The following is a 23,261-nucleotide window of genomic DNA, read 5'->3' as shown; positions in this document are numbered from 1 at the left end:
CCTTTGGAATGGACCACATCCCATCTTCCATGTAAAAGGTGACAAATGAAACTTCACAGACAGGAAGCCTTTGGGATTAACAAATTACAGACTACTAAACACCTAAAGGATCTAGATTGTACAGCTTTTTTGTAAATGTTATGCAAATGTTAATTTGATTTTGTGTTTTGTAACCATTGTTACTGTTTGTATTCAGAAAAAAATGGCAGTATGCACAACTTCAGAATTTGACAGCATCAAAAAGGTGCATGGTAAAAGCAAATATTGTAAAAAAGAGAAATACCAGCTGTAACGCGTCTCATGAGTGACGGTGGTATTTTTCTTTTCTTTTTCACTGTTTGTATTCACTATATTTATTACAGCTTTGATTAATATTTTGGGCCAAATGACTCAATCTACTGAAGTATTTTAGATACTTACACCCTCTCCATTAGTGACTGTTTTCCTCCATCAGTTAAACCGTTGTAGCGCTGTAAGTGGAATAAACTTTCTTTTAAATACATTTTTACACTCAATGAAGACTGATTTTATCTGCCATCAGCAGAGTCAGTATGAAGAAGAGGAATAATAATAGAAAGCAAAACCTGTTTCAGTGTAAATATGGACACCTAATAAGCCTGCAAAATTGTGAATTTATCCTTTAATCCATCCTTTTTAGACTGGATTTCTGAGAACCTTGACAGACTTTGAACATTTTTGAACTTTCAAGTCAGTCCTTTACCACAAACATTATCATCACAACAATGAAAACCAGCTTTCAAGAGTTGGTTGATGGCTCATGTTGTCAATTAGTGGCTCAAGTTGATGCCGAGAGAGAGAGAGATTATCACACTAAAGCTGTGCCTGCTTTCATGGATATCCAGTGAAAATGTCATCAGGGAAGAATGGTGCAATTTTCTCAGCAAAATCAACAATGGTATTCCCAAAGCAGGCCAGGACTGAAGTAAAACACATTGGTGTAGTTTCCTTAATAACTGCAAACAATTATACAAAACATTCTGTTTTTTTACTTCTTTATTTTATATCACAAAAAGTAGCATACAATTAAGTGCTGTTATAATGGTATGGGAATCTGTCATGTCTATCACACACATTTACACAAACGAACAAACTCCGCTAATACATTTCAATACTACAAAACACATGGCTCATTACTCACAAGCGCTTAATATCACAAAAAAATGAATCAAATCAAAGCAGTAGCTAATATAAAGGAATTTTGCTATACTGGCTATTACATTGAGGGTGTGTTTTTTATTATGTTCATGTCCAAAAGTCTCTATCAGCCTCTGGACCCAACTGTCATTTGGAGTGGCACAGACAATCCGCTGTCTTATATGTGAATTTATGATAAATTATGGATTCCCTTTCTGCAGTTATCTGTTTTAAATTAAATACTTGGAGCACATAACAACACGTTTAAAAATCAGGATTACGAAACATGCAACTGCTTACATTCAGTATTTCATCAGATTTTTGGAGTGAAAACCTTTTGTCCCTTGCTGCAGCTCATCTGTGAAATCTGTCTTCCCTTCTTTACCCCATCTCCTCTGACATGTCAACAACTGTCCAACGACCGCTCAGAGGAAGCAAAATTTAATCACTGAATCTGATAAGGCCACCCCCTGCACAAACCTGATATGCCAAAACAACCTAAGGATATTGTAACCCAAAAAGTTGGGAGCAGTCATGGCCTCCAGCTTGTCTTTAAAAATGTACTGTATGTGGCCCTCCATACAATTTTGGTTAAATAAAAAAGTAGTGAATTTTGTATTTTTTCTGTTCACCTCGTTGTGGCAGAACACACAGAATCACACAGTTCATTGACATTCTCCAAGCAGGACCTATGCAGGAACTAATGAGTTTTCATAAACAGATGGTAAACAAGCAAATAACCTGATACCTAACTTAAGGCATTTCCTACTTGGTAGAAAACATTGCCTAAGCAAATATGTGTAGACTGCCTTAAGGAGCGCTGGAAAATTGAATGTTTTCAATGAGAGATGCCACATTTGCAGTTGTCTGATATGTGATTTATTTTTAAATAACCCATATGATAAAAATAGTAGCTGGCCCCAAGGTAATTTCATATTATCTAATGTGGCCCACATTCCAAAAAATTTGGACACCCCTGCTTTAATATTTCCATTTTAAAAATCTATTCTTGTTTGTTATCCTCCATGAAAAGGTCAGAGGTCAGGGTTGTTATGCTGTAGCACCTCTGAACTTGGTAGACATGTCAGTGCCTTCCACTGAGTACTTCCTCACAGAAAGGTAGATCTAATCTGTCAGCACTAAATCTGTCCACATGTATGGTGCCCTCTCAAAGCTGCTTTATTGTGTGTATAAGTATAGTTTACATCTAATGACCTGGGCAGTGTATTATTGGTTATCCCTATCAGTTCCCTCCACAGCTGCAACCATTTTCCAAGCCTCCCCTGCTTCAAATCTTATTTCTAAAGAATGCTTAATCAGCCATGATATGTACTTCACGGTCCATTTTCTGTCTTATATTGTCCCTCTACAGTTGTCCCAACACAGTCTGTGTCTATGGGAAATTCTAGGGCACTCATTTTCTTGCACCACTGTAACCAAAGTCAAACTTGCTCATTTGTTTATGGTGGTGCTGCTAAATCTGTTTCCTGTACAATAAATATTATTAAAGACAGGAAAAGACAGGTAGAGTGTAGAGGGGTTTCTATATGCATGATAAATGTTCCTGTTGTTTTCAAGCTTCATAAGGCAACATGTTCATTAAAAATAATTAACAACATATGTGGGTGATTGTGTGTAACTGTGTGCAAATGTTTGTACAAGTATATTTTTGTTTAAGTGGTTAAAGTGGCACTGGCAGCGTGGGTGGTGGTGCTGCTGGTTCTGGGAGCATCTGGACTTCTCAACTTTATCCAAACATGGGAATTCATATAAAAATACTTTTGACCACTTTGTAGAGAAACCCCATTAAATACTAAAAAAGCCACCTAATAAAATGTTCTTTAAAATAAACTCAAAATCCTGCATTGTAAAAAGCTTACTTGACTGATGACTTGTCTTCCTGCTTTCTAAACATGTTGCATAGTCTGGCATGTCTCAGTAGAAGCACCGTCAATGATTTTGTTTTCGGTGTTATGGTGCATTTGCTGCTGCATTTTTGGACCCTTGTCAACATTCAAGGCCCCTACATTTTCTATCAGGGCTGTGGCCAAACTTTCAGAAATACTGAAGTAATGAAAACAAGTCACTCTGATATAACAGCACCCTAAACCTTTCAAATATTTTCATTAAATTTTTCTTTCCATCATTAACATGTGAATGCACGGTGAAATCCTAAATACTTCACCTTTAAAGGCGATAAAGTTTGAATTGAATTGAAAAGCTGAGGGCCATTTACAGTTGGTGTGAAGACCACAACTATCTCCCTGGCCAGACTTTGGACATGCCTGTTTAATGTAATGAAAAAACAACTATGTCATTATACATGAAGACAATATATTCAACTTCTGCCTTTTTAGCCCCCTAAATCCTACACACTGGTCCTAAAAGCACAGTAGTTAAGTAGTTGTTTTTTTCATTCTGCTTGAGAAAACCAGACACATATCGATCCTGTGGAAAAATAATTAGACTACACCACCATCTGGCGCTAAGAAATGGAACCGAACCAAAACAAGAATCCATTCCAATAATCCAGTTCCGTGTTATGGATGTAGCCCGTTACTTAACACGTCCTGACCAGGTTTTACCGGTCAGTCTCCAACACCTCCGTGTGGGCGTAACGGACCGGCTTTCCACCATACCAGCCACTAAGCATCCACCAAACCAGCAGGTCAGTCACCACCGAGTGCAAGTCATCCTGACTACATCATTTTATAACAGTAGAGTGGGCTGTACTATTTTCCGCCAGCCTGCAGTTACAGTGGCACGGAGCGTCTGAGTGAACGCGCACTTCACTGGTTAGAAACCTGTTAGCTCAGCACCGACAACCACATGGATACTCAAAACACCAACATGACCACTGAGGCGAAGGTGTTGTTGAACCACGCTAAGACTCTCAGGCTGCACACCGGGAATTTAGTCAACCGAAGTCGGCTGAAAAAGAAATGTCCGGGCTCTCCCAGCGAGGAGGTGAGATAACATAAACCTGTCTAATGTGTAACAGCGGCGGTTGGTTAGCTAGTTGTGTTGCGCTGTGACAGTTTAGCTTATTAGCTTAGCCTTTAAGTTGACGCCAGGTCATCTGGCTAAATATTTAACTAGCTAACGATACTAGTGTGGGTTAACTGATTATATAGCATTTGTAGCGTCATATGAGCACTCCGTAAAGGGAGATAAAGATTTTAAAAAGAAGGAGTACAAAATTGTCCCTGTCGAGGTCCATGGTTACAGGACTATGCTAACTTTGAGTGAGTTAATGTTAGCTTAAAAGTTTGAGTCTTGTGTGTCTTGTTTACGTTATGAAGGTATGTAACATAATTAACTGTATTATTCAGCCCCAGGTGGATTTCTCACAGATACTAAGTGGTGATGGATGATTATTTTAGACTCCATACAAAACATACAGTAAGCCTGAAAAGATGAAGCCGGTGACATACATCACCTGCAGCCAGGTGGGGTGTCGCAACGGTATTGTTGTAACTAAATATTACTTTTCACCTTAAGTAATAGGCCGATATTTTCTTTAGTATAATATAGTATTTGTCTGCATGATAAGATAGTAACAAATGCCAGTCCGAGTATAGTTAATTTCAGATTATGTTGGTCATTTTCCAACTTATGCAACTCAAGCTTACAACAGATAATAAATAAATAAAAATTCGTTAATTATTATAAATTATTAATTATAGATTTAAGCAACTTTTGCAGACCGAAAAGGTGTAGGCTGAAACCTAAGTTTATTGCACTTACCTGTTTTAGTTTTTACAGTTTTGGTAATTTTTTTTTTTTTTTTTAAAGAAAGAAACAGTCACACAAACATTCATATTCATATAAATATATACTGCACCACTAGTTTATTGCCATACCTTAATCTGTTGATCTTTTCTTCTGTTATTGTTGTGATGAAGGGCAAATAAATACAGCATGATTACAAAACAATGACAGCATTTCTTTTCTTGGCTAGTAGCAGAGAACAGCAGAATGACTGTAGGAAATATTAACAATATGTCAAACTTAACACTAATGAACTCTGCAGTTGTGAGATTGTCTTACTCCAGCAGCGATGAGGTTTGTTAGCCACATGTTGAGTTTCTATGATGTCTGTTTAGGCCAGCCTTACTCCCAGTCTGTCTCTGTCTTTGCTTGGCCTCACATCTCCAGGTTTTTGTTTCCCTTCAACCTTCAACACTCACACGAACATCTATTACTCTTTAATACAAATCTTACACTGCAGATGCAGCTGGCCTCCTCATCACATGCTTTTCCTTTACAAAAAATGCCAGATTTTAAATTCAGCAATAAAAAGCAATTAAATAGCAATTAAACTCTACTTTTTCTTCTTCTCTTTTCCCAAACTTTGAAGTGGTGTGGGACATTATGGCATTTGTCCAACCGATTTCATTGTTTATGACACACTAGGGCCCATGAGTTGGCAGAGCAGTGTTTTGCAGCTGTCCAGATGTGGTGCTGACGATAAAAAGCTGTTCAGCTTTAGCTTAGTTAAAGGGATCCTTCCTGAAAATATGCATGTTTCATGGATGTTGATTCAACTTTGTTTTTCTGTTTAATATTTCAGCTTCAAGACTGCATTCAAGCCACACTCAGTGACTGGTTTTCAGCAACAAAACCGCCATCCAAGGTAGGGAGACATTTACAGTTTTCATAATGTTTTAATATAGGGCTCTTCTCTACCAGTTTTGCATGTTTTTATTGACACAAAGACATGAACCACAGTATTGTTGGTCATTTATGGTCAGACCAGCAGTATGTGAATGAGTTGTACTAAAACTTACACTGTCAACCATTCCAGTGCTTGGGAAAATAAAATAACTATAGTGATGGACATCAAAGGATGGCTGTAGGCATACTGAAAAGAAGCTGTCATGATGGATCTTCATGCAGTGGTGGCTGCCAAAGGCGCCATTCCAATTGTGCGTCTGTCTGTCAGGAATGGGTGGAGGCACAAACACTTTGCTCTGGGAGGTTTTGTTCACTAACTGTGGTAGGATTTCTAGAAAAAAGTGTACATTGGATGAGCTGTTTTCATCAAACTAATATGTTCTGAAAGAAAGGACTGTAGTTTAAAAAGGCTGCAGGATCAGATGTAGTGAAGCACCATTCCTGCTGAACACACCCCTGCTCTGGCTGTTTTGCTGGGCTCAGCTAATCTGCTTCATCTTGTTACCACGCCCACTGGACTCAAATGGGGATGGGGGAGGTTTGAGAGCTGAACTTGGGACACTCCAATAGTTGCAATTACAAAGCTTAATACAATGGAAAAAATTGGCAGGTTGACTTTATTTTAGAAAAAAAATCAAGGAAACCCATTGTAACCCATAAATATAACCGTTAATTCTAACTGATGTTTACTTTATATCTAAGTGTTAAGTTTATTTGCAATTTAGTTGTATTTTCTTAATTTTCTAGAGTTGTTGCATGTTTAAATATGGCAGGTTTAATTAAATCAGTCTTTCTAAGTTTTAGCAACTTCAGTAAACCAAGTTTGCTGTGCTTTATATCTGCATTCTGTCAGTTGCAAACTAGTTAGTCATATTTGTATTTTCCTAAATGTTGAGAAACCAGAACTCGAAGATCTCATAACTTTGTTACTGGCAAAATCCTCTTCTAGATGATCTAGTTTAAAGCCAGACTCACTGGATTTACTTAAGTTGCTAAAACTTAAAAAGAACAAGGTAATTCCACTTGCCATTTTTAAGTTGCAACAACTTAACAAAATTAAGGAAATAAGGATAAATTTTAAGTAGACTGAACAACTGAATATAAAGTAAAGTAATTTGTAGTTATATTTACTTTTCTTTTTCAAGGCAATCAGTTTTCAAGATTTTTTTAAAGTAAGATCAACTTGTCAAAGTACAAAGTACATTTTACTTTGAATAAGAAAATCTGTTCATGTGGTCCTGCCTCCCGGTCTTGAATGGTGCGGGTGTGTCACATGTTGTCAGATGTCACAACTTGTCAGATTTAACAGAATGGCATGTTTTAATCGTGGAGTCGTTCTCTTTACGCTGTCTGGTGCGTTCTGGCAGAAAAACCAGTTTTGTAATGCTGTGTCCATGTTGTAAACTTGGACATTTTCCAAAGTTTATGCCCCATTAAGCTACTCCACTTTCAACAATGAAAGTAAATGAAATTTTCCACATAGATCTCAGAAGTGCAGAATCACTTTTACATAAAATTCTTGACTGCAATCTTACATGGTTGGATCAAGTAACATGCTAGTAACACATTAGGCACATACTTTATTTTACTAGTTATTTGTGCTTATGTGAACCACTCTGAATTGCCTGTGTCTGAAATATGTTCTATGAATAAACTTGCCTTGCAAGTCAGATGCTAAATTTCTTTCAAGCATTTCATTGTTCTCCATTTCATGTCTAAAAAGGGACTTTTGTCACAACATGTTATAAATTCTCTAAATAAAGTGGTTTTCTTGTCATGTAGGACCTCCCGGACACACTGGACTGCTCCATTCCTCAGGCAACAGACGCAATTACACCTGAGGAGAGGGAGGAACTCAGAGTTTCAGGTCAGTACTGATAAAACGTCAGCGTCTCAGAGGAATGTGTCTGGTGACCAGATTCATGTCAGCACAGGAGTTTCTAGGTTATGCAACAATTGTAAAACTTATATTCCAGTTCCACCTGGTTTCTCCTAGATAACATTTCTGCTCTTAAAGGTATACTATGCAGGATTTCTCCCAAAAACAGTGTACTGATTCATACAGAAGTAATCCCTTTATTTATCACGTATGACCCACTGGAACTTTGCGGCAGTGTATTTTCTGCAGAGACGCTGTCCTCTGCCTGTACTGTCTTGTTAGTTTTCCAGTTTTGCCTTAAAATTTGCATTTAAGCAAAGTTCCAGTTCTGTAGGTATGAGATCACCACACAACATTTCAAAGTACATTTTACTTTGAATAAGAAAATCAGTTCATGTGGTCCTCCCTCCCAGTGTGGGTGCGGGTGCGGGTGTGTCACATGTTTGCCTGTGCAACAAAAGCATAGTGTCAGTTTCTAAGTTGTAGGGATTTCCTAATGTCTCCTTGAGTCTTTGCAGGGACTCATTCGACAGCTCCTTGCCCTAAATGAGTCGTAAGTTAACTCAAACTGTTGGTCTGGCAATAAAATCTGTCGTAATTTAGTTCTGCAGCCCAGAGTCATAAGTTTAACTGGACAATTAGGTCCATTAGCTGACCCCGAGGGTCATCTAAGGAATCTCCAAAGGAAGTTGTAGTTTTGGGAAGACATTTGAATATCTTCTTGTCAAGAGATGTCCTAATCATTCTCTACACAAGTAATAAGAAGTTGTTAATTACTAATAAGTAGTACCACTGATTTACCAAACGCTACATACAGCTGCAGTGTGTGTGGGACAGCGTGTTTATTGTTGCCTTGTTTTCACAGTCAAGCTGTTCCTGTGTGAGTCGTCTCAGTCCTCCATCAGAGACGCAGTGGAGATGGGTGAGCTTTAAATCTCTTCAGCTAAATTTTCATGTGCTTTTAAAGTGATAAGTGATATGAAACTGATCTCTCCTCGTGATACTACCTTGTCTGTCATCACTAGTGTGCCAGACGCTGGCAGTGTCCCAGCTTGACTCTGTCATCATAGCACCACCCTGGCCTCTGGAGGGTGAAAGCCAAAGTTTGGCTCACCTTCAGCCCGCCTGGGAGGAGCTGGAGGCTCTGGTCAGAAGCCAGCGGATTGCCGCCATTGGCACCTCCGACCTGGACAAAGATCTGCTCGAACAGCTCTACAACTGGGCTCAGGTGAGTGGGAATCTTAATTCGTGTCATGTTTATGCCGGTCAGACATTATGTGTTTAATTGTGGACATTGTGTTAAGTCATACTACATATTTTATGCAACCCTTCTGCATGGCCAGAACCTGAGACTTATATATTCCCTCTGTAGGGTTCATTTGACCACCCATGACCTATTGCTTGTGCTAAACACAAAAACAGTCTATTTAAACAAGACAACTCCACCCACCAGGATGTTGACCAAACCAGAGAATTGCAGCATTATTTTGTGCAATATAACTATGAATGCCCCATGGGGAGGATGGAGACAATCTGATCTGTCTGTTCTACTGTAAAGTTCATCTTTATATCACAGCTGTGTCAGGCATAACACTGTTTTAGCTACAACATGAATAATGCCTTTCCAGGAATATATTGTGATGGACTCATGAAGTCTTCTGAAGCTTTTGGGCTTTTTTTTTTGCTGAAAATTCGATTTGAAGCTTGAGGGCTGCAAACACAGCAACATCTGGTGGCTCGTAAGACTCATAACAGCCATTTAAGACAGGAGCTGAAACACCACACCTCAGTGACTGAAATAGTTTTAGTCTCACAAGTGCAGTAAGCTCAACAAATCTGCATCTAATTATTAAATCTGTGATACTTTTGCTCAGAAGTGCTGCATGTAAATGTAGATCGTGTTGCTTAACATGGACAGGGTTTTATTCAACAGTAAAATAATGAATTCATTGTTCCAAAAGTCTAGATGTAAATTATTTTTTGCTGACAGGAAATATAAATGTTACTTACTGGTTTATTTAGGCTCTCACTTACTTAATGGTTAAAATAAATACAAATACAATAATAAACATTCAATATGAGTTGCAATGTGGCGTGATTGCAGACTGATATTGATTACATTAGCTTATTACTTTTATTATGTTACTACTTGGTATGAAGTGGAAAGGTGCCAATATTTGTGTCTCATGTGCACATCACTTTATTTCTCATCACTGTCATTTTATCCCACTAAGGTGTCGGTTACAAAGTTTAGCTGCAGTACTGCAAAAACTGCCGACAAAGAGAATGAAGCACTTTCCAAAGCACAGTGACAGATGAAGCTTCAGACACAATCAGACATCTGTTACTGTGTCATTTGACACAAGCTCCGACACAATGTAATGAAACGGTGCTCTTTACAGGAGTCAGGTGATCTCGAGTGATATTCAGACAAGGTCACTGCGGTTTTTAACTGACTTTCTGCCAAGCCAGAAATCAAGAAGGTTGTCCTAGAGCCCGTTCATTGATTGTTAAGGTAATGAGTCAAGAGCTGTGACCCCATTAAACTGAACGTCAAACAACAACCCATCTGGTAGACATTCAGCCCAATTCTGGAATTATTGGAGGGCCAATTTGCAGATTCTGAACCTGCAAGCGGGAAAGTGCTCTTCTATCATGAGCTGTTTGACCAAATAAAGCCGGTCACTGACCACGTAGTGCTCTCTCGTACCAGGTGAAGCCCAGCAGTAACCAGGTCAACCTGGCCTCCTGCTGTGTGATGCCTCCTGACCTCACAGCCTTCGCTAAGGAGTTTGACATCCAGCTGCTCACACACAACGATCCCAAAGGTGAATTTAATATGTTTATTTAATTTTTGTCTGTCGTCAGATGTGTTTATAGTGAAGTTTGTAAATGCAACACAGTTGCAGCCAGAATCAAGTGTTCTCAGTGATTTGACAGTGAAGATAAAGCCTTGGGACGCCAAGTGGCTTGGCTGGTGGAGTGGGCGCCCCATGTCCAGACGCTGCATCCTCGCCGCAGCAGCCGCTGGTTTGATTCCAGCTTTGGCTCTTTGCTGCATGCTGACCCCTCTCTCTCCCCCTTTCACACTTACACGGTCCTATCAAATGATAAGGGCAAAAAGCAAAATAAATTATCGTAAAAAAAAATCTTATCTTATATTTTTGAATTGTCAACAAATGCAATGAAAAGACTAAAACTAACAATGATTTGATCCTCTGTGTAGAAAAATGTTATTCCTCTGTATCATCCATTGATGCCCCACAAATAATTAAAAAACACATTGATGAGTGGTTTTATTGCACTGGGGCCATGTTTCATCACTATCATTAAACTGGGCACTGTAGATTATTTTTATGTTTTACACACACTTTTCTGCTGTCAGAAACACTCACTTACAACACCAAATGTGAATTAATGCACACCGGAGCAAAGCCCCCAACAAATACACTATTTACTACTGTTTGTTAAAACTACACGTTATGGAAAATTACTTGGCTTTTTAAAAAAAATATAAAACTACATCTATGTGATGTTTTCAAAGATGTCTTAAATAGAACCAACTGAACTTGGGCCTCAGATCCACATAAAGGAAAAAAGTATGAAGACAGACTAATACAATGTGGATTTTGGTCTTTCTTGAGATTTATGGATACTAAAAAAAATTTAAGAAAATGCCAGCCTTGCTCTTCAAGCTTTTTCTTTATAATCAATTAACACACTTAATGTTATTTATGCTAGTTTCAACTGCAGTATCACTAAATGTTACAGTTCTTTGCACAGTGTGAGCCACACAGTTCACTTGTGCTGTGAATTTTTTGCAAAAGTTTTAAAAAGCTGCTGCCTTGTCCTCGTATTTCCATCCACAGAGCTGATGTCAGCAGCCACATTCCAGGAAGCGGTGCAGGAGGGAACGCAGGACCTGAACATCGCTGACTGGAGGCTGGAGTGGGTCCTGCGCTACTCCATAATCGTCAAGAGCAGGGGCATTATCAAGGCCAAGGGCTACCTCGTCAACGCGAGGAAGGTGACCCCCTAGCAGCCCCCACTAGTGATGAAGACACATGGATGAAGCCATTTTCCTCCTTTTTCATTCTCACACACACAAAACATGCAAAGAAACAGCTCCGGATAACGGATGCTGCCAGTCACCATGAGTCTTGACATCATTGTTTTATCTTACAGATAAAATTCTTGATCATGTATGATTTCTTCAGTTAAACTTCTGCAGGTATTCATGACCCTCGTCTCAGTGAGATCTAAAAGTGTCAGTTTTGAAAGAAAAGACTGTGAAAGAGAACGTTTCGCAGATGACCATCACCTTGACACAACAGCCAGTTATCAACACAGTCGAGGCTGCTCTAATGATGGAAACTGTCGGTTGCTAAACTTTGATCCAAGGTGAAGCTTCCTTAACCTTGTTCTGACTTGAAGTGCCTCTCATCTTTTTCTCCTCCTGTCCCCATACCTGCTTTGTCTCCACTGTGTTGGTGTGAATCAAGCTTTAAATATATCAGTGTGAATTAAAAGATTAAGAGTAGGGAAGGAAAAAAGGAAAAAGGTAGAGATTTATTGTTTTTTTTTTTATTACAGAATGATTCCAAACATTTTGACAGGGTAAGTGGGGAAAAAATACACCATTTGCATTCCTCAGCTGAGAACAATAATTCAAATCAAACAACATATGAGATGGTTTTATGATGCTGATTGACTCTATATGGTAAAGCAGACAACCGTGTGAATATATGCTGTAAAACTTTATTCTATTTTGCATTTTTTTTTCTAACCGTGCGCTGTTTTTGACGATGCGTTGAAATTCTCACCCACTCTGCCCGTGAGATTGAGAGTACAGCAATATTTTGAGATTGACGTGCATAGCCGGCTCATGTGCTCTATATGCATCGTTGTTACAGCACTGGAAACTCCATGCCGAGGAGATGTTAAAATGTGTTGACTCTGTGGAAGACGTTTTTATTTAAGAATCATGGTTGTTTTCTCAGACAGGATCCATCTCACGAAGACAAATTATCTGTTGTGCTGTTAACATATTTAATGTTGTCATATATCTGTATATCATGAATTGGCTTTATTAAAATTATGAAACAGATGTTTGTACCATCAACATTGGTGTGATAGTATTTACGAGATGGGATGAATTAGGCTAATGTTGCTGTTTTTACACACATATGTTTATTTGATTTTCACCTAACATAAAAAAAACAGGCAATTCACATGGACATAAAAGGTACACACAAAAAGACACTTAAACAGAACACAAAAGGGCACTTTGGATATAACTGAAGTTAGACATGTTCTGCTGTTTTACTTTACTACTAAAATCACACATTTGGTGAGAAAAAAGGATGAAGTGATACTTAATGACAACAACTGTGCTCAAAAGTACATGATAATAATTAATAATAATAATAATAATAATAATAATAATAAGTAGCAAGACCATGGCTAATTCTGAAAAATCTGAATTTGTCTCCTGACAAAATCAGAAGTCCACTACAATGTCCTTTTACATTTTACTCACATTTATTTCACCATCATGGCGCACATGATCGTCCGCTCGACTGCTCGGCCTGTAGGATATCCCCGCTCATCGATTAATCGAGTCTAGCCTTCACACCGGAAGTGAAGCAGCTAGCATCCGAGATGGTGGCTACTAGGAGAGGAGTGCGCGTGTACTCCCCAACTAAAACAACCCCGGAGCAGTCCTCTGATGTCCAGGTTTGCATGAAACATTTATGTTATTTAAACCTGTAAAAGTTCAGAGATCATATAAATATTTAGCACGAGGTGAATGAAACCCGTCGCGTGCCGGCGAGCTGATGTGTGTCGGTGTTGAGTTGCTCCACGTGGACACCATCTTTCCTCTCAGAGTTTGTAAACGTTTTGAAAACTTGTGATACGATATTTAATAACAAACCAAGTAGAGGATACTGAATACACCACACGGGCTTTCAGTCCCCCGCCCCGGACCCCTGTTCAGTATCACTGCAGATTCTCCAGGATGCAACAGACAAATTATTAACAGGAAGAGAGCCTGAGCTTATTATTCGTTTGTTTTTGTCTCACTTCGGCCGACAGAGTGTTTTAAAAACGGATTTGGAGATCTTACTCTTTTCTGTAAAGGCGCTTTATGACCGTGACTCAGATCAGGATTTAGGGTGTGATATACAGTTGCTTTATTGACAACATATGCTGTGGAAATCAGACCCAACAATCGGTTATTAACAAGAAATATTTGTGAAAGTTGAGCCAATACAGTTTATTTCTCTTTGCCATAGAGCTCCATGTAAGTGCATTAAGTAAAAAACAAAATATCAGTGAGTAACACTTTTGCAGTAGGAGACATTTTCTTTCATTAATATGAATAGTGACCGTATTTTATTTTGAGTTAATACATATCAGAGCATCAAATGTGTATCAATCCGCTGGTGAAAGACCCAATAACTTTGGACCAATACGGTTTGTTCAGGGCCGATACCGATTATTTTAGACAATGTGATAGATGACAGATGTTATGAACCAATATGCATTTATGATAAAAAAGAAAGCCTTTATGTCAGTATTTATAATTTGGAATATAACACTCCAACACAAAACTTTGTTAAAATGCTTTTGGCAAATATTAAAACAAAACAGAAAACTTCAACATCAAATACAGCAAGTATCCAGCAACTTTTTCATGAAGACAAGATAAAACTTAAATAAAAAAAATAAATAAATAAAAATAGCTACCTGAGGTTTTACAAAGTTTCCTCAATGCTGAAACTTTATTTGCACCTTTTAATTAATAGATTTTATCAACAATAATTAAAATGAAAGGCTGACTCAAATAAAAAATGCAACTTGCCAAATATCGGCCCCAGTAATCGACCTGCCCAATAATCTATTGACCCCTACCAGTAACCTCCAATAATCCCCAATGAAGACCCCAGTAAATACTTTAATACTTTAGTGTGTTTGAGTAGCATCTGATTACATAAATATTATGCCCTGCTTTTTAGTGATTGATTTTGCCTCTTAAAAAAGAAGCTATTTATTTTTTTCATTTTAAGAATACATATCAATGCCCTGATGTTGTTGGACAGAGTCCAACGTACATGTCATCACACAATATGCAGAAAAAAGAAAATGGTAAATGGAGAAAAGCAGCAATAGTATCTTGCATAATAAAATCATCATTGTGGAAGACAAAGTTGATGGATCACTCGCAGAGACATTTACTGTGTAGCACTATAAAAATGAAAATAGGAACTAATTATACAGTCCATGTTGCCCTCCTTTTGCAGTCTTGACAAAATTGGCACACTTAAACACATCAAAATTTAACACCTTTAACAACTCTCTTTAGTCATAATAGTTTGGTGATGGCAAGAGGAAGAATACTAGCTCTCAGCTGTGTGATGAAAGGTGTATTTAAAACCAGTGTAAAATGTCATTACCTTTATTATTTGGTGTCAAGCTCTCTGTAAAACCAAGTGTACTGATAACTGTCTTATCTCTGCCTCACAGGCCACTCCCTCCACTGGTCGAAGAACCAGGAGCACAGCTAAACAAGCGGAGACCCCTTCCCAGCATGCCTTGGTGGAGGCCAGCAGGCATCTTGAAAAAAGCAAAGGAGGAGCTCCGGCATCTCCACCTTCCTCCCAGCTGAAAAGATGCACCAGAGCCTCCAGACTCCACAGTCCAGAGCATCCATGCACACCTGTGGGCTCCACTCATGAGGGGGACTTGTCTGATGTGGAGTCCTGCTGCTCCGCGGTGTCCGGCATCGAACCACTGAAGACACGCACCAGGGGAAAGAGGAGACAGCCCCGCACAGTGAGTCAGGAAGATGAGGAGGTATCTGAGGTGGAATCATGCTCCTCTGCGGTATCTGCATCGAAAGTTAGTCAAAGTAGCCGTCGGAGCACAAGGAGAAAGACGATTCCTAAAAGCCCTAAACCGACTCAGGTTGAGACGGGGGATGTCAAAGTCGAGTTGGCGCTGGAGAGCGAGTCCTGCGGCTCTGTGGTGTCTGAATCCCAGAGGGTCACCAGAAGTCAGAGAAAAACTGCTCTCAGCAGATCATCAGCCAGACAGCAAACTGAGGACTCAGAGCTCTCAGACGCCGGCAGCTGTGTATCCAGTGTCTCAGGAGCTGAGCTTGCAAAGTCCACCTCCCGCAGAGCTACGAGATCCAGAAGACAAAGAGGTCCCATCCCCATCCACCTAGACGAAGCCTCAGAAAGCTCTCAGTCTCCTGCCCCTAGAGCTCGCAGGGGCCGGGCAGCTAGAGGGAAAGACGGAGATACTGTAGATGTGAGTGAGCCCCCGTCTTGTGACTCTGAAGGGTTTGAGTCGGGACCCACGTACAGTAAGATAAGTCGTTGGCGTGGAAAGAACCAATTGGCAGCTCCCAAAGGTGCGGACTCGGACTCTGACTTGACTGACGTGCATTCCCCAATGGGCAGCCCCTGCTCCACACGAAGTAGAGGAACACCCTGCAGCAGCCGCACCGGCTCGGGGAACAGCAGTCGAGGCACTCGCGCCACCAGGCAGTCAGTCAAGGATTGTAGTATTATTCTTGAAAAACCCAGCGAGCAAACTGAGGAGGACACGTCTTTAAATGAGTCCAGGTTAGAAAATACAGTGATAGCTGAGGACGCAGAGTGCACACTGTTGGAGGAAGATGAGAACAAAACATCCGAAGATAAAGAAGGTGTGAATAGTATTGATGAAACACCAGATGAGGCAGATACAATGAGTGTGTCAAAAGGAGTAAATGTAATTTCAGAGGAGGACTCTTCCCTGGTATCAGGCGGTCTTGTTAGTGCAGGTGAAGCTGTTGTTACACCTGCAGTGACTGTCTCACACCAGCAGGAGGAGCCGTGTGCTGAAAATAAGGTCGGGTCCACCTCAGAGATGGAGATGATGCAGGAAACGGCCCCACCATCAGAGCCTTCAAAGCCGTGCCAATCAGTTATAGTAACAGAATGTGACAGTGCTGCTGAAATCACAGAGGAGACTGAAGAGAAGGTTGAAGTTACGGAAGTAGCTGCTTCAAACACCCACTCATCGCAGGGAGATGAGGCTGCTGCTGTGGAAACAGGCCCCAGTGAGGAGGAGAAAATGGAAGTCAGCACATTGGATGGAGACGCTCAGCAGGTGGTTGAGTCCAGCGAGGTCCAAGTTGAGTCCATTCAGGTGATGTCCAGTCAGCAGCAGAACATCACGGTTGATTCTGCTCCTGAACAGGAACCTAATGACATCGTTGTCCACAGTAAAAAGATTATCAGTCTGCTGGAGAGCAGCGAGGATGAGGATGAAGATCTTGAAGAGGAGGAGAGGGAAGTTTCTGAAGAGGATGAAGAGGAGGATTTGGAGTACCATGCGGACGACAGACCAGGACCCTCCCAGAAGTGTGAAGCAGCGGCTGCATCAGTTGACGGACTGTTTATGATTGACACACGTCCCGGACAGGAGGCCGATGAACAGTACTACAAGGAAAGGCCAACAGAGGAGGAAGACGCCTCAAAAGAGCAAGGAGTTGAGCAGGAGGAGCAAGATGAGGAGTTTGTAGATGAGGAGGGGGATGATGATGAGGATGAAGATGCAGAAATCCTCTTCCTGAGCAGAGATCCTAAGTCGTAAGTATATGACGGGTGCCACCCTCAGATGGGCTCATTCACTTACTGTAGAATACACACATGTACACACTCTGTTTTAAACAAAGCAAATTAAAAGAATAGTTGCACATTTTGGGAAGTACACTTACTGGCTTTCTTGCTGAGAGTTAGATGAGAAAATTTATACTAATTTTGTGTTTGCATGCTAAATTTGAAGCCACAGGCAGGAGTGGATCAGTATAAATGCCAAGACACACCAAACTGACATCTGAGAACTAACAGGGACAAAAGCCCCCCTGCTGTGTCGCCTCATGTCGCTGCTCTCGGCCAAAAAGCTGCACGTAAACACACCACACCGATGGGCAACCGTGATGTGCACCTGTGTAAGAGGAAACAAGCCTCCACAGCAGCAGATGCTGCTCATCTGTACTCATCATTCAAAACTGGAAACCAGAAGATGTTAATTAGCCATTTAAAACATTAACAATACAATCTAATTTTGAAAGAACAAAGCATATTTACTGCGCGGCAGTGAACAACAACACAAACCATCAGGAAACATTTCTGCTAAAGAGCTCAATGGCAGAAAAAAAAACACAAGCTTACCTTTTATAACACGTGTTTTGGTCTCACTATCTCTGGACTTTAGGCCTTTGTTTACATTATTTCACCCTTGTTTGGCTGTCCAGCTCAGCGCGCGAGAAGACATACAGAGTTATTTCTCTGACGGGACTCTACAGCCACTGCTGCTGATTTAACATGCTGAATCGACAAAAAACACCCGACGAGGGCCAGTGGTGAGGACATTCTGTGGCGACGAGAGTTGCGGATGCTCAGCGTCAGCCCAACGTGGGTTGACACCCAACCGTTGGCTTGGTGTGCCACAACCTTAAAGGCTGGAGACAAGTGGAAACAGATAAACTGGCTTAGTCCAAATGATCACCTACTAGCACCTCTACAGTGGCCCCCGGGATGTCCACTGGTTGCTTTACCAAGTCCGTTAGATGGTATCTTACATAGAACCATCTGAGAATCCCTCATTAGGAACTCTAAAAGCCAAGTATTTACTTTAAAATAACATACGCTAAGCGAACAGTCTTCTTGCTCCAGCTTTATTTAAGGACAGATAGAGAGAGGACTGGTATTGGACTTCTCCTCTAACTCTTTGTAGGAAAAGCAATAAGCCTATTTTCCAAAATGTTGAACTATTCCTTTAAAAGATCAAACCCATTGTCTGTCACAACACTTTATGTTCCTGTCTGTGGCACTTAGCTCATATATTCCTACTGATGAAAGAAATCTTGATGAACAAATTACAAATATGTAGCTTTATTAGAGTGGACTTGTCCACTAGTAGATGGAAGGAAGTGGCCTGTGTCACAAAAATAAGTTTATAAAAAAGCTGGTTCTACTATAACAAGGTTGATACCCAAGGAAGAGGCTGTTGTATGTATCTTTTTATAACAAATCCCACAAAAAGACCAAAATCATCTCTTAATACTCTACTTTTTAAAAAATATTTCCTTGAGATTTGTTTACAATAGAAAATATATATATATAATATGACCAGACTTGAAGAACAGAGCACATACAGACAGTGCAGACACACTCATTATTATTATATATTATCATTATAACTGTGTGCAGAGGTGAGAAATGAGACACGACTGCTCTTCCTGAACACTTTCCTCTGTGCCAATTTGTTTCAGGAAAGAGTTGTCCAGCCGTATTGACCCTGGCATCAGAGTGAAGGAGCTCGGGGGTTTATACATCAATTTTGATGGCAGCAAATCAAAACCCGTCTCCAGTTCGCTGCAAAAACTAAAGGAAAAGAAGATCCAAGATGAGGTAAATAAGTGATTGATTTTTTTTTCCCTTTTGAAGGTGATCTGTGATGCTGAATGAATAATGAACTTTATAGTTATGCAAGGACGAGTAAATCCAATAACACCTGAGATGGTGTTATTCATGGTCTCCCTTTAGTTCTTAGTGACTTTGGCCTTTTATCTTGGAGAAGTGGGGCGTTGATAAAGTTTGGTGTCTTGCAGTGTTTCAGTTTTTGTTGTTTTCCACAGTTGATGAAGAAGAGTGTGATGGGACCAGACTTTGAAAAAAAGGATGCAGTGCCGCCGTACAGTGAATCCAAACAAGCCTTAAAGCTGAAGCACAGAGTAAGTTTTACAAAGTTATGCTTTGGTTTATAGATTCTCAGAGTTACTGTCTGCTCCTGTTTTATTACTTGGATCATGTGTCAGTTGTAGAGTTAGTTATGATGACACATGATGCCCAAAATACAAACTCATTAACATGTAGTCATTAATACAGTGCAGCTGCAGTTTTTATTTCTAATCTGTGCTTCAAAGGCATTGCTTATGTTACATTATATTATATTATATTATATTGCTTATATTACATTGCTGATAAATTTTCCTGGGTTTTTCCCAGATGGAGAGGGAGAAATCAACAGGAGATGGTTGGTTTAATATGAAAGCCCCCGAGCTCACTCAGGAGCTAAAAGGAGACCTCAAAGTCCTGAAAATGAGAGGCTCCATGGATCCCAAGAGGTTCTACAAGAAGAATGACAGAGATGGCTTTCCCAAATATTTCCAGGTCAGTGAAAACCACACGTCACCTGCTCCTCAAGCAAGTCATGTTCATGCTTTTTTTTTTTTTTTTTTTAAAGAAACACAGCCATGTTTCTCGAGGGTGAAGTTAACACAATACTTTGGATTTTAGCTTGTTTGACTTGTGAGAGCGCAGGTGGTCCCTCATCCTCCTCTTCCTCATGTTCAGCACTGCTGCTGCTCGTGACCTCGCTATCCTCTTCCTCAGTGCCAGGGAGGCCGTTAAATGCTTTTATCATGTTGCTGGCACTGTCAGTCACAACCCGTATCACACGCCACTGCATGTTCCAATTTTTCCGTGCGCTTTCGTACTTTTGGATCCCAGATTGAATCTTTACCGACTGAAAAGATGAACCACATTCATTTTCTTGTACAATATCATTGTCATCTGTTGCTTTTAAAGGAGTAGCACACCGGTATGTATGACTTCTCAGCTTCATTTTTAAAGTACTTTCTGGGTCAGACATGCTTCAGACGCATGGTGTGAGCGGTACTGGTGTAGATGGCCAGATTAACCCCGACTGCCAAACTATACCAAGGTATAGTCTGGCATAGCCTAAAGTGTAACCCGGGGTATAAAATAACCGAGGCAAGCATGGTGAGAAGACATGTCTCTCGATCTTTTTATAACATATTGTCGCTCACACTATGTTAATGCATACAAATGTCCTTCAGATTGGAAAGATTGAGTTTTTTGCTGTCATTTCTGATGTTTTCAAGCAAAGTGTAATATGTCGCCCAAAATGCTGAAAAAAATCGGTATGTTTTAGCCAAATGTTGGGGAAAAAAGTCATGGTATAGTGTGTTCAAAATCATGAAAAATAGTCCTGCAATGTTGAAAAAAATAATAAAATGTCATCGTATGTCATTTCAGTTAAATGTTGTATCATGTAACTGTGTACCTTGTGTTTGTATGTGATACAGGTTGGTACAGTGGTTGATAGTGCAGTCGACTTCTATCATTCCCGCATCCCTAAGAAGGAGAGGAAGCGAACCATGGTGGAGGAGCTGTTAGCAGATGCTGAATTCAGACAGTAAGTTAAACTCAAACGTTTGATTGGATGTGGCTTTATTACGTCACAGTGATTGAATTATGCAAAGACTAATGGTTTGACCAAGTTCTGACAGGTGATTTCTTAGTCATATATAGCCAACATATAAACAACAGCATATTTCAAAACCATAGCCTCACAGTATTTATATATGATTATCAAAATACCGTATGTAACCATGATGAACTTGAAATTTATCATCCAGTACAAGATGCATATGTAATTTCCTTGTCTTACCAGGAACAACAAAAAAAGGTACCAGCACATTGTCATGGAGAAAGCATCACAAGGAGCTGGCAAAAGGAACAAGAAGAATAAATTCTGTAAAAAGTAACTCTGAAGGACTCTGAGTGACTTTTCATAGATGCTGACATCATGATTTTCCAGGGGTGGGTTGCTGTTGAATCATCAAAAATTATCTGCTTGTACAGTTACCAGAGAAATTGTCTACATGCTTATATTGAAAGTAACACTTAAACCAAATAGAAAAAACTTCCTGTAACTAATCATTGTCTTTTGAAATATACATTCATAAAATGAACATTACATTAATTTCTTTTGACTGGCACCAATGTTTGGAAAACTTCTCCTTAATTTAACTTGTAACATCCTGAAAATGGCTCATAAAATATATTGTGTGATGAAATACCACCATCACCCTGTCATTTATTGACTTTTTGGACTTTTATTTTGAAATTCTATTGAACTCAGAACTTCTTCTAAGAAGAATAGGTGCAGTTGTAGTTAATTTTTTGGTGTTGATGTCATTACTCAAAAACCGCTTGAGCTATTTGGATACAATTTTTATGTAGGTAACTTGTATCTGTGCTCTACGTCTTGACAGCCATCACTTTTTTTACAAGCAACATTAGAGTCACAATAGTGATTGAAACACAGGAAGTGACATGTTACAATCCCCCCCACTTGCGTGTCCAGCAGCTGTTTTTTGGACGTCACATTTTGACATTTTTCAGCATACTATACTGTTGCATTTTCGTGTTTTTTCGACATACTATATTATGGTGTTTTTGGCTGTTTATTTTGTGTGTTTTGGCACACTATTTTATGTGGTTTTCACACAAACAATTGGAACAGACATCAGCCCGTTCATGCAACTTTCTATATTATGGCGTGTTTCGGCACGCTATTTTAGGTGGTTTTCAAGTGTTTTTAGCTGTTTTTGGGACGGGTCAAATTTTGACATTTTTGCCTTACTATAGCCTTGCTTTTTGGGTCAATTTTTCGACATGCGATTTTATGGTGTTTTTGGCCGTGTTTGCAACTTTTAATGCTATGGCGTGTTACGGCACGCTATTTTAAGTGGTTTTCAAGTGTTTTTAGCTGTTTTTGGGACGTGTCAAATTTTGAAATTTTTGCCTTGCTTTTTGGGTCAATTTTTCGACATGCGATTTTATGGTGTTTTTGGCCGTTTGTGCAACTTTTAATGCTATGGCTTGTTTCGGCACGCTATTTTAGGTGGTTTTCAAGTGTTTTTAGCTGTTTTTGGGACGTGTCAAATTTTGACATTTTTGCCTTACTATAGCCTTGCTTTTTGGGTCAATTTTTCGACATGCGATTTTATGGTGTTTTTGGCCGTTTGTGCAACTTTTAATGCTATGGCGTGTTCGGCACGCTATTTTAAGTGGTTTTCAAGTGTTTTTTAGCTGTTTTTGGGACGGGTCAAATTTTGACATTTTTGCCTTACTATAGCCTTGCTTTTTGGGTCAATTTTTCGACATGCGATTTTATGGTTTTTTGGCCGTTTTTGCAACTTTTAATGCTATGGCGTGTTTTCGGCACGCTATTTTAAGTGGTTTTCAAGTGTTTTCAGCTGTTTTTGGGACGTGTCAAATTTTGACATTTTTGCCTTACTATAGCCTTGCTTTTTTTGGGTCAATTTTTTCGACATGCGATTTTATGGTTTTTTTGGCCGTTTTTGCAACATTTTTATGCTATGGCGTGTTTTCGGCACGCTATTTTAAGTGGTTTTCAAGTGTTTTTAGCTGTTTTTGGGACGTGTCATTTTTTGACATTTTTGCCTTACTATAGCCTTGCTTTTTGGGTCATTTTTTCGACATGCGATTTTATGTGTTTTTGGCCGTTTGTGCAACTTTTTAATGCTATGGCGTGTTTCGGCACGCTATTTTAAGTGGTTTTCAAGTGTTTTTAGCTGTTTTTGGGACGGGTCAAATTTTGACATTTTTGCCTTACTATAGCCTTGCTTTTGGGTCAATTTTTCGACATGCGATTT

The 23,261-nt window shown here is 39.7% G+C and overlaps 2 protein-coding genes across 2 annotated transcripts; both read left to right on the top strand.

The window, feature by feature from the left end:
* Positions 1–3,769: 3,769 nt before the first annotated feature.
* gclm (glutamate-cysteine ligase, modifier subunit) lies at positions 3,770–12,833 on the top strand. Its single transcript, XM_042514263.1, has 7 exons — positions 3,770–4,122; positions 5,729–5,791; positions 7,615–7,699; positions 8,577–8,633; positions 8,737–8,939; positions 10,425–10,539; positions 11,581–12,833. Exons 1-7 carry the CDS (start codon positions 3,985–3,987, stop codon positions 11,748–11,750), a joined length of 831 nt encoding a protein of 276 aa, XP_042370197.1. The 5' UTR covers positions 3,770–3,984; the 3' UTR covers positions 11,751–12,833.
* Positions 12,834–13,337: 504 nt separating this feature from the next.
* On the top strand, positions 13,338–21,656 carry dnttip2 (deoxynucleotidyltransferase, terminal, interacting protein 2). Its single transcript, XM_042484062.1, has 7 exons — positions 13,338–13,447; positions 15,239–17,355; positions 19,044–19,182; positions 19,410–19,505; positions 19,780–19,944; positions 20,883–20,992; positions 21,251–21,656. Exons 1-7 carry the CDS (start codon positions 13,373–13,375, stop codon positions 21,342–21,344), a joined length of 2,796 nt encoding a protein of 931 aa, XP_042339996.1. The 5' UTR covers positions 13,338–13,372; the 3' UTR covers positions 21,345–21,656.
* The last annotated feature ends 1,605 nt before the right edge of the window (positions 21,657–23,261 follow it).

This window comes from Plectropomus leopardus, chromosome 3 (assembly GCF_008729295.1).
Source record: "Plectropomus leopardus isolate mb chromosome 3, YSFRI_Pleo_2.0, whole genome shotgun sequence".
Taxonomy (NCBI): Eukaryota; Metazoa; Chordata; class Actinopteri; order Perciformes; family Serranidae; genus Plectropomus; species Plectropomus leopardus.
This window is presented reverse-complemented; position numbering and strand designations above follow the sequence as displayed.

Bases quoted from the DNA above. Each gene is read 5' to 3' on its own strand.
- gclm (XM_042514263.1), top strand. From the start codon at position 3,985: ATGGATACTCAAAACACCAACATGACCACTGAGGCGAAGGTGTTGTTG. The intron at 4,123-5,728 runs GTGAGATAACAT...TTAATATTTCAG, and splicing joins CGGGCTCTCCCAGCGAGGAG to CTTCAAGACTGCATTCAAGC. The intron at 8,634-8,736 runs GTGAGCTTTAAA...TGTCATCACTAG, and splicing joins CAGAGACGCAGTGGAGATGG to TGTGCCAGACGCTGGCAGTG.
- dnttip2 (XM_042484062.1), top strand. From the start codon at position 13,373: ATGGTGGCTACTAGGAGAGGAGTGCGCGTGTACTCCCCAACTAAAACA. The intron at 19,183-19,409 runs GTAAATAAGTGA...TGTTTTCCACAG, and splicing joins AAAAGAAGATCCAAGATGAG to TTGATGAAGAAGAGTGTGAT. The intron at 19,945-20,882 runs GTCAGTGAAAAC...TATGTGATACAG, and splicing joins GCTTTCCCAAATATTTCCAG to GTTGGTACAGTGGTTGATAG.